At 40.5% G+C, this 15,867-nt stretch overlaps 1 protein-coding gene across 4 annotated transcripts in view; it reads left to right on the top strand.

Moving 5' to 3' along the window:
* Window positions 1-3,394: 3,394 nt before the first annotated feature.
* The window catches only part of LOC121861508 (E3 ubiquitin-protein ligase MARCHF8-like), a 136,990-nt gene continuing 124,517 nt past the window's right edge, over window positions 3,395-15,867 (top strand). For 2 of the 4 annotated variants that reach the window (XM_042359304.1, XM_042359307.1), the window contains exon 1: window positions 3,395-3,677. In XM_042359304.1, the coding sequence (XP_042215238.1) occupies window positions 3,588-3,677 (90 nt within the window). In that variant the 5' untranslated portion in view covers window positions 3,395-3,587. The remainder of the gene's footprint in view (window positions 3,678-15,867) is intronic. The other 2 variants (XM_042359308.1, XM_042359309.1) reach the window with 1 other exon arrangement.

The following is a 15,867-nucleotide window of genomic DNA, read 5'->3' on the forward strand; positions in this document are numbered from 1 at the left end:
TAGTTATGGTGTAAGTAGACGAAGTTTATAGTAAGACGTATTTTGTAGGTACCGTAAACCAGATATATTTTTCACTCAATGTGTACGACGCATTTAAAGTAAACAAAACGCATATCAGAAAAAGCAGAACTAATTTAAGGTAAAAATAAAGAAATCAAGTGTAAATGCGCGAGTAATCACCTAAAGATAACACCAGAAGAACGTATTTTCAGGTAAATATAAAAGTATTTTAGAAAGTTAAATAGAGTGTAGATTTAGTTGACTCGTCTTTATCTACACTGTCAATACGACACATTTTTAACCGAATAGGAAAGTTGTTTCATTGTATTTTTGTCGCATTGTAAAACGACAAGACAATGTGATGAGAACACGTCCGGTGTCGTCATGTGTGTGTGTGTGTGTGTTTTTGTCACGTTACAGTCACCCCCTGGCCTGTAGTGTAAGGTTCTTGCCGATGTGTGGCTCACCTCACCCCACCTTACCTTACCTGGCTACACACCTCTTTATTATATAGGCCTATACGTGTTTTGGATCACCTGAAGATTAGGAACCCAATATTATTCCACCTGAAAATTAACCTAATCTAACCTTACCTAAACTAACCTAACTCCCTCCCCTTCCCAGATAGCGTTATGGTAGTGAATCATCGGGTGAAATAAGCTGAGGTAGCTAATCTTCAAGTTATCCTATTTATATATATATATATATAGGTTATTGTGTTTATACCAGGTAACACCCTTTTTATATTCGACTCAAGTGGGTAATCGATACTGAGTCACCGCTGTACTATGAGAATGTTCATACTGTATAATATAAATTTTCACCTTAGGCGTCTAACTCACTCACATACGCTACGTCACGAAGACAGAGACTAAATTGGCGTTTGAATAGTGCTAAGACTATAGTTAAGAGACGATTTTTTGTTATCCCACTTAAGAATGAAAACGTCGAGAGAATATTGGAGCATCCTATCCCGTGGTTGTGAACGTCTTGTGCAAAACTCCGCTCATGACAGTCTCTTAAAACATAATGGAGTCCTTATCTGGAATATCTCAAATTAACGATCACCTGAAGAACAATCTCCAGGCTTATTTTACCTGATGATTAAACACCTTAGGTTAGGTTAGAATAGATTAAGGTGGGTTAGATTAGGTTAGTGTTTAGCGTTAGGTTAGATTATGTTGGTTTGAATTACGTTAGGTTAGGATAGGTCAGCTTATGTTAGGTTAGCGTTAGGCTACGTTGGGTTAGGTTAGGTTAGCATAAGGTTAGGTTAAGTTAGGTTAAGTTAATATTAAGGTGGTTATCAGGTGAATTAAACTTGGGTGTCTAATCTTCAGGTGACACGAAATTATATAAAAGTGCCAAATGTATGAATCCAAAGTCAACCAGAGAGTAAACATTATTGTTCATCTTCCTTCCTGCACAGGTTGACGAACTGGTGATGTTGGTGGAGCTGACTATATCATTTACCGTCCTCACCCCGTCTCTTCACCTCCCCCTTCACTCCTTTTACTTCCTCACTTCGTTTCCACTCCCGTCACCCCTCCTCCCTTCAACCCTTCTCCTCCCTCACTCCTTTCTTCTCCATATTCTTACTTTGTTTCCTCCTCATCCCTTTCTCCTCCTCCTCCTCCTCCTCATCCCTTTCTCCTCCTCCTCCTCCTCCTCCTCACCCCTTTCTCCTCCTTCTCACCCGTCTCCCCTCCTCCCTCTCACCCAAACTCCTCCTTCACACCTTTTCCCTCCTCCCTTACTCCTTTCTTCTCCATCTCCTCACTTCGTCTCCACATCCTCCCTCGTCCCTTTCTCCTCCCCCTCACGTCTCATCCACACTACCCTTCCCTTCTCACTCCACGCTGTAAAATGACTCGCCATCACCTTTCAGCTTCATTCTGATTTTATTTAATTTTCATGATTTATTTTACTGTAACAGGTACTTATAGGTATTTTACAGGTTCTCTACAGGTCATCTACAGGTGCTTACAGGTCCTATACTGGAACGTACAAGTCCTCTCTACAGGTACTTTATACTATTATCTTCTACACATAATTAAAGGTCATCTACAGGTACTTCCAGGTCATCTACAGGTACTTCCAGGTCATCTACAGGTAGCTCTACTGTCAGCTCTTTACACTAACACCAAATTGGTATACTATTTGTGATAAATTTAATATACTAATAAGTTCAATAATGAACATAATTCCGAACGTTCAAAATCTACGTACAGGAGAGTTCGGTGCCTTTTAAAATCATCTAACCCCGATTTAACGTTCGTTGAACCTGACCATCATACCTGTAGTCTTATCAAATAATCAATACCAGCCTTATCATTAATGTGCGCAAAAAATAAATACAGTTAGGATATTTTCTTTGTTTTATCAGTGTGCATGATCTACACATAAGGTAAAACGAACATTTATATACTCAACATATTTCGTCCTGTTCCACCACGTATCGTTCAGGGCAACGTGTGAAGGTATAAAGACTGTTAGGAAAATAGTGTAATAATATTTAAATGTGAGTATATATTTCAACATAACTGGAGCGGTAAAGTATAAAAGTTAAGGGAATAAGGATGAAATTGCTGTATTTTGTGGAAACTGCTCTTTTCAACCAATCAACTGCTGAGGCCAGGTTGAGGGTGGAGCTTAGGCGAGAAAAGACATTTTCTTCCATCAGCTGTGAGGCCAATCAGCTGATTAAGGGCCACCTAATACACAGTTCATTTTTCGCTAACATTTGCTAATCCGTTTTATGAGTTACACAAAATCAAGTATTCTGTGCATTTATTTTTTTTACACGCGCGTTGAAAGGCAAGACTTATACATGCTTTTGTTTTACTGCTTTGTTAATGAATGTAAAGGTGGACTACTGATGAGGCCATTCTTATTTTGTGACGGTTATTGAAGGGGAGAGAACTGAAACTCCTACTCAGTTTATTAAAAGCTGGCAATTGACGCTATATGATACAAACAACAGAGGACAGTTACTACACAGTTAACAGACACAGAACTCAGCCAGTGAGTCGCGGGATTATCATCTGACGTTATCAATAATTGTTAATTTCTAATAATTTCACCCAATTGAAGATTTCCTTATTTGCATGAATTAGTCCATGGGTGTTGTAATTATCCTGAAGCAAATGATAAGAAAGATGTGTAGTAGTATTATGGAAATCGTGAACTATGGTGACGGTCGTTATTACCACAATCAAGCATTCACTTCTACAACAGCAACTCTATGTCCTGTTTGAGAGAAGTAGCGTGAGGAGGCAGATGAGCGTGTACACCCTGTGTGGTGGAGCACAAGTGTAGGTGTGCGGGAGTGTGGAGGGCTGGAGGGGAGGCGCGGGAGCTCTGCCCAGCTGGGTTGGGTTGCCATAGCGAGCTGGGCGCTGGTGTCGCGCGCGGGGCCCAGTGATCAATAGACAAGTGCTTCGGTGTGTGGTGTGGCGCGCGGTATGTGTTGCTCTGGCTGTTCTCGGTCACCGTCGTGCGCCCGCTAGTTGTGGTGAGGGTGTGCTGGTGACCTTTAGTGAACCAGAATGTGTGTGTGGTGAGGTGGTGAGGCCAGACGGCCGAGGATGACCCTGTCGGAGCTGGGCGTGTGTGTCTCCTCCGCGTCCAACACCAAACGCACCGCGTCCGCCCTGCTGCCACCCGTCCACACTCAGGTAAGGTGCTGCTCCCGTCCTGAACGCACTCTGATGGTACTGTCCTCTCCCACCACAGTAAAGTTGTCACACGCACACACCATCATCATCCTCTGTCCATCGTCCCGTTACTTAGTGTTGCCCGCCCGTGACGTCACACTCCTGAACGAGGCTGGTGCTTGTAGAAATGCAGAACGCCAATAAAACTAATTAGTACCCTCGTACCCTGGTCGTTAGTGAGGGCTGGAGAATGTTATGAATGGCGGGTGGAAAACAGACCCTTGCTGATACCTAGGAAATGTTCACAAATCACCTTTTTTTCGTTACAGGGGAAATATCAAACCACTTGTGTGTGTAACGACCATAACCCTCATTATACTAGGTGACTTGTGTTGAACGACCCACATCTTGATAACAAACACTGAACACCTGTTTCCCTGCAGGTGAACACAACAAATACACACACACACCTGCACTCTGACCTCACACCTATCACATCCCTCCACTTGACTGTATTACCAACGTTCACACACTACACCAAACTTCCCCGTGTTATTACAAACACACACACACACACACACACACTGTTATTAAATGTTACCAAAGTTATCGACGTAATTCCCCGACAAAGTAATTTATTTACAAATACTACATATAATCAGTCATATACGCACCAGTACAACATACTGTATAATCATAGCCACATACTGAACATATACTATTACTACATATAATTATAGTCACTACACAGAGTCCTATATAATAATACTAAAGTTGTCTATACTGTAACTATACTATCAACACTTATACAATACAGGGTCATATATATCTTTAGTATACATTGTCAACTGTACTAATAACAAACAGAGCCATGTATGATGTTAATATACAATACAGTGCAATAGACCACAATAATACAACAGAAACAATGCAATACTACAACAATACAACACGGATCGATCAATGTAATCACTATACAAAACCATTAAACTTACACACTACAAAGCCATCAATGCTCATGATACAAAGCCATCAATGTTGTTATGACAAAGCCATAAATCTTATGACGCAAAGCCATCAATGTTATGACAAAGCCATCACTGTTATGCCACAAAGCCATCAATGTTATGATACAAAGCCATCAATATTGTTATGACACAGACATCAATGTTATGACAAAGCCATCAATGTTATGACACAAAGCCATCAATGTTGTCACAAAGCCATCAATGTTATGACACAAAGCCATCAATGTTGTCACAAAGCCATCAATGTTTTGACAAAGCCATCAATGTTGTTGACACAAAGCCACTAATGCTATGACAAAGCCACCAATGCTATGACACAAAGCCATCAATGTTATGACACAAAGCCATCAATGTTTGCGGCCTAAAGCCGTAATATTGCAACCAAAACCACTCAGGTGTTATGACAAAACACCCAATGCTGGCTATCTGGTAATTGTGACTGGCAGCTCAAATCATAAGCCATCAATGTTGTTATGACACAAAGCCATCAATGCTATGACACAAAGCCATCAATGTTATGACATAAAGCCATCAATGTTGTTATGACACAAAGCCATCGGTGTTATGACAAAGCCATCAGTGTTATGACACAAAGCCATCAGTGTTATGACACAAAGCCATCAGTGTTGTTATGACATAAAGCCATCAATGTTGTTATGACACAAAGCCATCAATGCTATGACACAAAGCCATCAATGTTATGACATAAAGCCATCAATGTTGTTATGACACAAAGCCATCGGTGTTATGACAAAGCCATCAGTGTTATGACACAAAGCCATCAGTGTTATGACACAAAGCCATCAGTGCTATGATAAAGCCATCAATGTTATGACACAAAGCCATCAATGTTATGACAAACCAATGTATATATTAGTACTAGCTATAGCTATCTATATTGTTACTATACAATATCGTTATACTGTTTCCATACGAAGGTGTTATACTGTAATACACCTGCTGTAACAAAGCACCATCTCTTCAGCACACACACACATGTTAAGATAACGTGTACTAACAATACACAATAGCAACGTATAGAATGAGGAGTGATTTTTTGACATGGCAACTTCCTGATTGGCAACTTGTCAAAGTAGATATGGCAACGTTTAGACTAGTAGATTTCTGTTGTTTTTGTTATGACAAAACGTCAGTATTACAGTATTATTTATGAATGTAACAGGGCAACGCCCTGGCGAGTAGATGTACTGTATTAGATATGGCAATTAATAGATTCATGGTGTTAGCGTATGGCAACGTCTGGACCGGCACACTCGTTGTATTAGGTATGGCAACCAATAGACTATTTCTTTTAACTAGAAGGCAACGTCCAAAGAACAATACATTTTCTTATAAACTGACACAGCAAGACCTCGGATTACTTCACTGGCCTCAAGATTTTCAAGGATTTGCACGGAGCAGCCATGGGCATCGTAACGGGCCGTGTTTACGCTGGGGTGAAGGATGTGTTGGTCCGTGGTGAAGGATGTGTTGGTCTGTGGTGAAGGATGTTGGTCTGTGGTGAAGGATGTGTTGGTCTGTGGTGAAGGATGTGTTGGTCTGTGGTGAAGGATGTTGGTCTGTGGTGAAGGATGTGTTGGTCTGTGGTGAAAGATCATTGATCTGGTGAGAGGATATATTTCAAATTCTGTAATTGAAGATGCATGGTCTGTGGTGAAGGATGTGTTGGTCTGTGGTGAAGGATGTGTTGGTCTATGTTATCTTGAGAAATGTTTACTAATATAATATACTCGTATATTTTGTTTTCTGTGGTCGGCAAATAATAATAATAATAATAATAGTAAAGTAATATCAACAGTAATAGTAATAATAATAACACACTCAATATCTGTAAAACAAATCATAATAATGACTTAGAATTATTGACCAATCGGAATAATTTTCTTCTTTACAAATTTACATTATTCACTACAGTCATGCACGCACCATTCACTACTTTCATGACACATGATAGCTTTTTTTTTTACTTGTTACTGTTTTTGTTGATGGGGACAAGTAAACGACCTTTGTGGGTCTTTGAGGTGAACATAAACATTTATCCTAACTTAACCTAACCCAACTTACCCTAACCTAATCTAACCTAACCTCTTCATGGTCTAGTCAGGGCAGCGGCTCGGTTGGCCAACAGGATTCTGACATCTTTTCAACTATTTACACGCCAGCGTTCACAATTTTTAACCGATCTTTACCTAAATTACAGAGCTTGTTGGTCTTGGCAGTAGCTAAGTACGATACACTGTTGGTCATATTGAACATGAAGGTTTTGGTCATAAAGGTCATGAAATTCACCCCCCTCCCCGCTCCGCACCACCCCCTCCCCGCTCCGCACGACCCCTCCGCCACACCCCCCCGCAAACCCCCTCCACCACCCCCCTCCGGCTCCACCAAACCCCGCCCGACCACACTTGGGAAACATCCATAATTATTAGGGGTTTAATACAAAATTTTCACAGATGGTAAGGAAGCCTCCCTTAACCACACTGAGATGACAACAAGTATCTCTAATCTGTGTTTTATTGGTTGATTCAAACTACATTATAGGGAGTAAGGGAAGGAGTGGGGGGAGGTTAGGTGGTAGACTTGTCAAAAAATACGAAAATAAAAGATGCTATTTTCTCTCTTGGTTTCAAATATTACAAAGCCGATGTTAAAATTCTACCCCGAAATATGTTAATCAGTTTGAGTTATGTATGATTATAATAATATGCATAGATAATCCTTCAGCTTAATGTTATTGTAATTTTTTGAAAGTTGTTTGCATGAAGTTGTGTGAATATTAAGAGGACGGAGTGTGTTGAGTGTGAGGAGGATGTGTGTAGAGTGTGAGGAGGGTGTGTGTAGAGTGTGAGGAGGGTGTGTGTTGAGTGTGAGGAGGGTGTGTGTAGAGTGTGAGGAGGGTGTGTGTAGAGTGTGGGGAGGGTGTGTGTAGGTGTGGGAGGGTGAGTGTGGGGGTGTGGGGAGGGTGTGTGTGGGCCAGGGGAGGGAGCCAATGTGCAGGGGTGGGGAGGGTGGGGTAGAGTGTGAGGAGTGTGAGGAGTAGAGTGTGAGGAGGGTGAGTGTAGAGTGTGAGGAGGGTGTGTGTTGAGTGTGAGGAGGGTGTGTGATGGGTGTGAGGAGGGATGACTCACTGTACCTGTAGGAGGGATGACTCACTGTACCTATAGGGGGCGGGGGATGACTCACTGTACCTATAGGGGGCGGGGGATGACTCACTGTACCTATAGGGGGCGGGGGATGACTCACTGTATCTGTAGAGACAAGATAGTCATAGCCGATATAGAGCTCTCCAGTGTAAGGAAGTATATCACGTAAACTCCAAGATTATATGACACAGTTGGGAAACTTAATAATCGGATTATTTAGATTATTCTCTCCTCCACGATGCTCCGAATAATCACCAAGTTCTCACAATTAAAATGACGTAAAATCAAGTGCTTTTTAACATATATCCCCTAACTTCTTCTTAATAACAGCAGGAGTTATCATGATCTATCCGTAACTACATTGTCAACTAAATTTCATAAATAGCCTCTGAAAAGCCTTAAAAAAAAAGACTCAGAAGTATGTACAAACACTCAGCAATTAAGTTAAATGAATAATAATAATAATAATAATAATAATAATAATAATAATAATAATAATAATAATAATAATAATAATAATAATAATAATAATAATACCCCAACACTCACACACTACACAGCACCTGGTGGGGAGGAAGACGAGACACTAGGCACGTGGCAGAAACTACTTGATTACCCCTAATGATATATTGTAGCTTCTTCTCCCCCTTCCCTCCTCCCCTTCCCCTCCCCCCTCCTCCCTGCCCTACCTCCCCTTCCTCTCCCTGCCCTACCTCCTCACTCCTCTATCCCTCCCCCATCTCCTCACCTTGCTCTTTAATTAAGTGTGGTGGTGCATTGTCAGCCCCCCCCCCCTGCATGCTTACACTCACCGAGGAAATAATCGCCATCTGGTTCACTTCACACAGCAGGTATACTTCTTTCTCTTCCATAGTTAAGCTGCCTTACAAATCAACTCGTATTGATTTTTTCTCGACAAATTACAAGAAAATATGAATAAATTAATAAAAAGATCAATCAAAAGATGCACAGTAGTTCCTTGTGGTTGAGGACGTCTTCAACAGGATTTTTCATGACTATATATTGTATTAAACTCTATTGTACTACAGCGTAGCTAACTGTTTCGTATTCTACTTAAGTTATAAACCTTAGTTACTGCGACGAAAGAGTACAAGTAGTTTGTTAGTTCCAAGTGGCTGTTATTGTTTAATACTTTCCCTTTTAGGATTTTTTCTTTAAAGTTTCGTAAATTATAAGGAACTTTTCTCTCCTTTACTTTCCTCTAAAAATGTCAGTTATTTCAATAAGGTACAAAATACCTGTTTATTAGATTTCCTAGATGTTGGTAATAAACTACAAGATATCTATTAATGTCTTTTGTTCTTTATTCTGAAAGTATAATTAAAGTAATACATTTCTTTTTTTGTTACTTTTTACCTTTTTTGAGGGGGAGAGGTTGAAGAAAAACAGACACATTGACGTAACTCTTAACAATAACTAATATACCATACCTCCGTGGCTTCAGGTAAACACAGTGTTGACACCACAACACAACATCCCATACACTCACTTTCAAACTTACCATGAGAACTATTTTGTGATAATTGACTCAAGAATAAAAATCTTAATTAATTAAAAACTAATTAAACGCCACTAAAGAAAATCCCACGACACGAGACAAACTCTTATACAGGGAGTACATGCCATGATAAACAAACTAACGAGTGTACAGGGGATATTTTTATGGTTTGTGTTGCAACCTGTCTTAATAAAGCCTTGTATTGTCACGCCTCTCTCTTCTCTCTCTCGACGAAGGACACTCCCCGAATTAGAGAGAATGAGAAGTCATTTTGGTTCTGTCATTTTCGTCTTTTCATCAAGTAAAGGCTTTTTAGACGCCCACTTCTGTGCAGTATGGCGCTGTCCGTGGTGTAATGGTCAGCATGCTCGCCTCGCAAGCGAGTGGTCCCGGGTTCAGTTCCCGGGCAGGGTGAAACTATGGGCAAGTTTCTTTACGCCATTTGCCTCTGTCTACCCAGCAGTAATTGGGAGCCTAGATGTTAATCGATTTCCGGATCGTGTTCTAAGGTAATGGTTAGCCAGTGCAGTTGGTGAGTTGTCCGGTCTTCTCGGACTATTCCGTGATACTGGATCATGCAGCTCGTTAACTCAGGGTGTGGTTGTTGTGTTGGCGACAGCTTCTACACCTTAAACAAACTCACGCCTAGGTGGCCCTTGGGCCGGCCATCCTTGTTACACGAGGGACAACCATTATTATATTTTGTATGTATGTATGTATGTATGTTACCACATTGTTTACCGAACCTCAACAGGATTCCTCAAGCAACACACACACCCCCTTCCTGGTCTCTAAGGTCAGAAACTCTAAAAAGGTCAAAGATCAAGTTCATTGTGACCAGAAAAATAATAATGTACAAGATTGAAACATGATAGTATCTGTTCCTCGGCATAAACGTGTCTTCAGTAGAGGTTTGTTGGCTGATCACATGTTTGGGTTCTTGTGTGTGTGTGTTTGTGCGTGCGTGTGTGTGTTTGTGCGTGCGTGTGTCGTTGAAAGAGGGAGGGTGGGAGCGGCTCACTACCCTCGTGATCTGGTGTTATCAAATACGTGGAGAACGTGTTTTGCATGCTCGCCACACACGCACCTGGCAACACACACACACACACATACACTAAGATTTGCACATAAATGCATAGAGGTTATGGCTGCTATATATTTCAATAAACCGTTATTATTATTATTATTATTAGTAGTAGTAGTAGTAGTAGTAGTAGTAGTAGTAGTAGTACACACACACACACACACACATACACACGCGCGCGAACTTCCAAAATTTTAACTGTTCCCTCGTAAATTAATTCCACGTTGCAAAGCTCCAACCTTCAACCTAACTTGGGTGTTACCTGAGTTTTACCTGGGAGAAGTACACGGAACGCAATGCCAGGGCTAAGTACGCGGCCCACCTGCGACGACTCACTGTTAGCTGGTTGGTGGTTGTGGTACTCGACATGTTGTTTACCCGCTGAACCTGATGCTTGTCCAGATACGTCAGTCGCCCACCAACACACGTCTCTGATAAACCTTCTTTGTGATCCTCTTGTTGTGTGTGATGGTCGGGAACAGGACAGGTATTTTTACAGGTTGTATATTTATATTCTGAAATCGTGTGTGTATTGTGTAGCACAGATAACCATAACAAATAAAAGGATCACTTGATAACCATCCTAATTTATTTTACCTGGAGATTAACCACTCATGCTAATCCAACACTCATCTAACTTAACCTAACCTAATCTAATCTAATCTAACTTAGCCTAACCTAACCTATCCTAACCCAATGTAATCTAATCTAGCCTACCCCAACCCAATCTAACCTAACCTAACCCTTACCGGTAGCATTAAGTTGTTTAATCATCAGGTGAAATAAGCTGGGGCTAATCTGTAGATGATTCAAATAAAATAACAGACTTATTTTAGTGTTTTTATCTTATATAATAAAAAAAAATATCTGAACACTTTTTCTTTAAACACTCTTTAGTATAGTTTGTGTTTAATACTGTTTTCTAATGCGGGGGTAAACATCACTAACTTGCTGACCATAAATTTATTGATGATGACAACTGAGTGGCAACGATGAGAGTTCGATGTTGATCTGGTAAGTAGTGCTTGGTGGTTCGTGACTCGGTTTGTGTACATGACAATTGTTCTTTCTTGCTAACCTTACTATTATTCTCTTGCTAATGTTTTATGTTATGTTGAAGTTGTGTTTCTTTCTCTTATGTTGTATGTTGTCGGTAAGTAGTGTTTCTCTCTCCTCCTTGTGTGTTGTGAAGTAGTGTTTCTCTCCTTCCTGTGTGTGTTGTGAAGTGTTTTGCCCTCTGTGTGTTGAAGTGTTTCTCCTCCTTGTGTGCTGCCAGAAGTAGTGTTTTCCTTCCCAAAAGTTGTGAAGTAGTGCTTTCCTCCTTGTGTGTTGTGAAGTAGTGTTTCTCTCCTTCCTGTGTGTGTTGTGAAGTAGTGTTTCTCTCGCCTTCCTGTGTGTTGTGAAGTAGTGTTTCTCTCCTCCTTGTGTGTTGTGAAGTAGTGTTTCTCTCCTTCCTGTGTGTTGTGAAGTAGTGTTTCTCTCCTTCCTGTGTGTTGTGAAGTAGTGTTTCTCTCGCCTTCCTGTGTGTTGTGAAGTAGTGTTTCTCTCCTTCCTGTGTGTTGTGAAGTAGTGTTTCTCTCCTTCCTGTGTGTTGTGAAGTAGTGTTTCTCCTCCTGTTGTGAAGTAGTGTTTCTCTCCTTGTGTGTTGTGAAGCAGTGTTTCTCTCTGTGTGTTGTGAAGTAGTGTTTCTCTCCTTGTGTGTTGTGAAGTAGTGTTTCTCTCCTTCCTGTGTGTGTTGTGAAGTAGTGTTTCTCTCGCCTTCCTGTGTGTTGTGAAGTAGTGTTTCTCTCCTTGTGTGTTGTGAAGTAGTGTTTCTCTCCTTCCTGTGTGTTGTGAAGTAGTGTTTCTCTCCTCCTTGTGTGTTGTGAAGTAGTGTTTCTCTCCTTCCTGTGTGTTGTGAAGTAGTGTTTCTCTCGCCTTCCTGTGTGTTGCTGTAAACTAGTGTTTCTCTCTCTTTCCTTTGTGTTTGAGATATTTTCAGTTAATTCAACTTTTTGCTGAATTCCCTTCTGTAATGTAGAGGTTGGGATCACGAGAAGATAACCCACCCTTACTCTTATCTAACCTAACCCTGGCAGGTAGCGTTAGGGTGGCTAATCTTCTGGTGATATACACTGGGGTGTCTAATCTTCATGTGTCCCACCAGTAAGGTTGCTAAGACCAGAGATGAACAAAGAACTACAAATGATCTTATAGTGTTGCCTTGTGTCGTGGGATATTTCTCAGTTTGTGATGAAGAGTGTAAGGACAAGTCTATATGCGTCTCTGTACAGACCTGTTGCTCGAGGTGTGGGTACCAGCCTCGCTCCCATTGGCTCATAACCCTTTGACGTCACCCAAGTGTTTATTGATTTTATAAGATGAAATGACACTGATTTTATAGAACAGGTATATAAAATGGTGGTTATATAAACTTACTAACATATCTTTTTTTTTTGGAGTGTTAGGTAAGAGATTAAGTTATTTCAGTACTGTACACCATAATGCTACCTTCTAGTTAGGTTAGGTTAGTTTATTCGGTTGGATTAGGTTAGGTTAGGTTATGTTAAGTTATGGTAGGTCAGTTTGTTTGGTTGTTTAGATTAGGTTAGGTTATGTTAGACTATGGTAGGTTAGATTAAGTTACATAGGTTCGATTTGATTATGTTAGGTTAGATTAGGTTATGTTCGGTAGTTTAGATTAGGTTTAGTTAGGTTAGATTATGTTAGACTATGCTAGGTTAGATTAGGTTATGTTAACTCAGCGTTAGAGTGATTAATCTTAAGGTGAAATAACCTGGGGAGCTTAATCTTCAGGTGAGTCGCGAGTTACTGGGTGTGAACGATAAGAAACTTCATATTTTTCTCAACAGCAGCCACTCTTATCTCCACTCACGGCTCTGAACTTGCTGTGAGAAGAAGACGTGAGTGGCATCTAGTATAGTTCCCGCCACATGACTTAATATTAACCTTTAAACCCACTGACAAATTTATATATAACGGTATTGCTACGAGCCGGTATTGCTACGAGCCGCCATTGTTTACATCCTGTCTCTCACGTCATTGAGTCACCGCTTAGGGAATAGTGAAGTCATCGAGTTAGCACTTAGTTTAATGACGTCAGAATTTTAGACTCTTAAAGCTGCCGATTCTAATTTATTTATAAGCTTTTTTGTTTTTTTGTACCTGTCATTATGCTTCTACATTTAAGTTACGAGTTATTTCCAAAAGCCTACCAGTTATTACCAAGATCCTACCAGTTATTACCAAGATCCTACGAGTTATTACCAAGATCCTACGAGTTATTACCAAGATCCTACGAGTTATTACCAAGATCCTACCAGTTATTCCCAAGATCCTACGAGTTATTCCCAAGATCTTACGAGTTATTCCCAAGATCCTACGAGTTATTCCCAAGATCCTACGAGTTATTACCAAGATCCTACGAGTTATTCCCAAGATCTTACGAGTTATTACCAAGATCCTACCAGTTATTCCCAAGATCCTACGAGTTATTACCAAGATCCTACGAGTTATTACCAAGATCCTACGAGTTATTACCAAGATCCTACGAGTTATTCCCAAGATCCTACGAGTTATTCCCAAGATCCTACGAGTTATTACCAAGATCCTACCAGTTATTACCAAGATCCTACGAGTTATTCCCAAGAGATCCTACGCGTTATTACCCAAGATCCTGCAAGTTATTGCAGATCTACAAAGAAGTTATTGCAAAGATCCTGCAAGTTATTGCAAGAATCACCAAAGTTATTGCAGATCCTGCACCCATTGTGCAAGATCCTGCAAGGATTATTGCAAAAGATCCTACAGTTATTCTACAAGATCCTGCAAGTTATTCCCAAGATCCTACAGTTATTACCAAGATCTCATGTTATTCCCCAAAGATCTTACATGAGGATTATGCCCAAAGATCCTACAGTTATTACCCAAGATCCTACGAGATTGTTCCCAAGATCCTACGCGTTATTACCAAGATCCTACGAGTTATTACCAAGATCCTACGCGTTATTCCCAAGATCCTACGAGTTATTCCCAAGATCCTACGAGTTATTCCCAAGATCCTACGCGTTATTCCCAAGATCCTACGCGTTATTACCAAGATCCTACGCGTTATTCCCAAGATCCTACGAGTTATTCCCAAGATCCTACGAGTTATTCCCAAGATCCTACGAGTTATTCCCAAGATCCTACGAGTTATTCCCAAGATCCTACGTGTTATTCCCAAGATCCTACGAGTTATTCCCAAGATCCTACGAGTTATTCCCAAGATCCTACGAGTTATTCCCAAGATCCTACGTGTTATCCTTTGTGTTCACTCCTATAAACCAGCATGTGTGTTGAGTAATTATCCTAGCGAGGTGTCAGTGTATTATTTAGTGTGTACTGTAGTGAGGGTGGTAAGTGCAGTGGCACTTACTTGAATACTAACACACACACACACAAGGGTTAAAGTTTTGACCTTTCAAGTAGGCGTGGCGTTACACTATGACGTAAGAGGCTAAAATCAATTCACAATAACCCATCAGTAAACAATCACATGGAGGTAAACAACCACTCGGAGGTGAACAATCACTAGGAGGTAAACAATCACCATGAAGTAAATAATTACTAGGAGGTAAAAAATCACTCGGAGGTAAACAATCACTCAGAGGTAAACAATCAATCGGAGGTAAACAATCAATCGGAGGTAAACAACTCAGAAAATGAATAAATGGCTGACAATATGTTACGCCATCAACAGCTGTGTGAGGAGTAAATTAACATGACCTCTTGTTGTGGGTTTTAGATGGCGGAATTTCTCGTCGTAATTTTTAGCACCTGACGTAAGGGTTATTGACCTCTGGAGAGTTACGTGCTTAATGAAAGATATCTGGAATGACCTGAAGATTAGCCCCCTTAGTTTGGTTTATCTGGGGATTAGGTTAGGTTAGGTTAAGCTATGTTAGGTTAGCATTAGGTTAAGTCTTGTTACCGTTTGTTTAGATTAGGTTAAGTTAAGTTCGTAAGAAGAGATTAAACAAAGACCTAAGCGATGTAAGATAAGGATAAAAGTTAAGCATATTGAAGAAAATTAATGGCATAGTGAGGTTAATTGATGGTATAGTGAAGACTGATAATATGCTGGGTATGGTCAAGACTGATAATAAGCTGGGTATGGTCAAGACTGATAATAAGCTGGGTATGGTCAAGACTGATAATAAGCTGGGTATGGTCAAGACTGATAATAAGCTGGGTATGGTCAAGACTGATAATAAGCTGGGTATGGTCAAGACTACTAATAAGCTGGGTATGGTGAAGACTATTAATAAGCTGGCTATGGTCAAGACTGATAATAAGCTGGGTATGGTCAAGACTGATAATAAGCTGGGTATGGTCAAGACTACTAATAAGCTGGGTATGGTGAAGACTATTAATA

The sequence above is a fragment of the Homarus americanus genome, unplaced genomic scaffold (assembly GCF_018991925.1).
Source record: "Homarus americanus isolate GMGI-L3 unplaced genomic scaffold, GMGI_Hamer_2.0 scaffold24260, whole genome shotgun sequence".
In the NCBI taxonomy this organism is placed as follows: Eukaryota; Metazoa; Arthropoda; class Malacostraca; order Decapoda; family Nephropidae; genus Homarus; species Homarus americanus.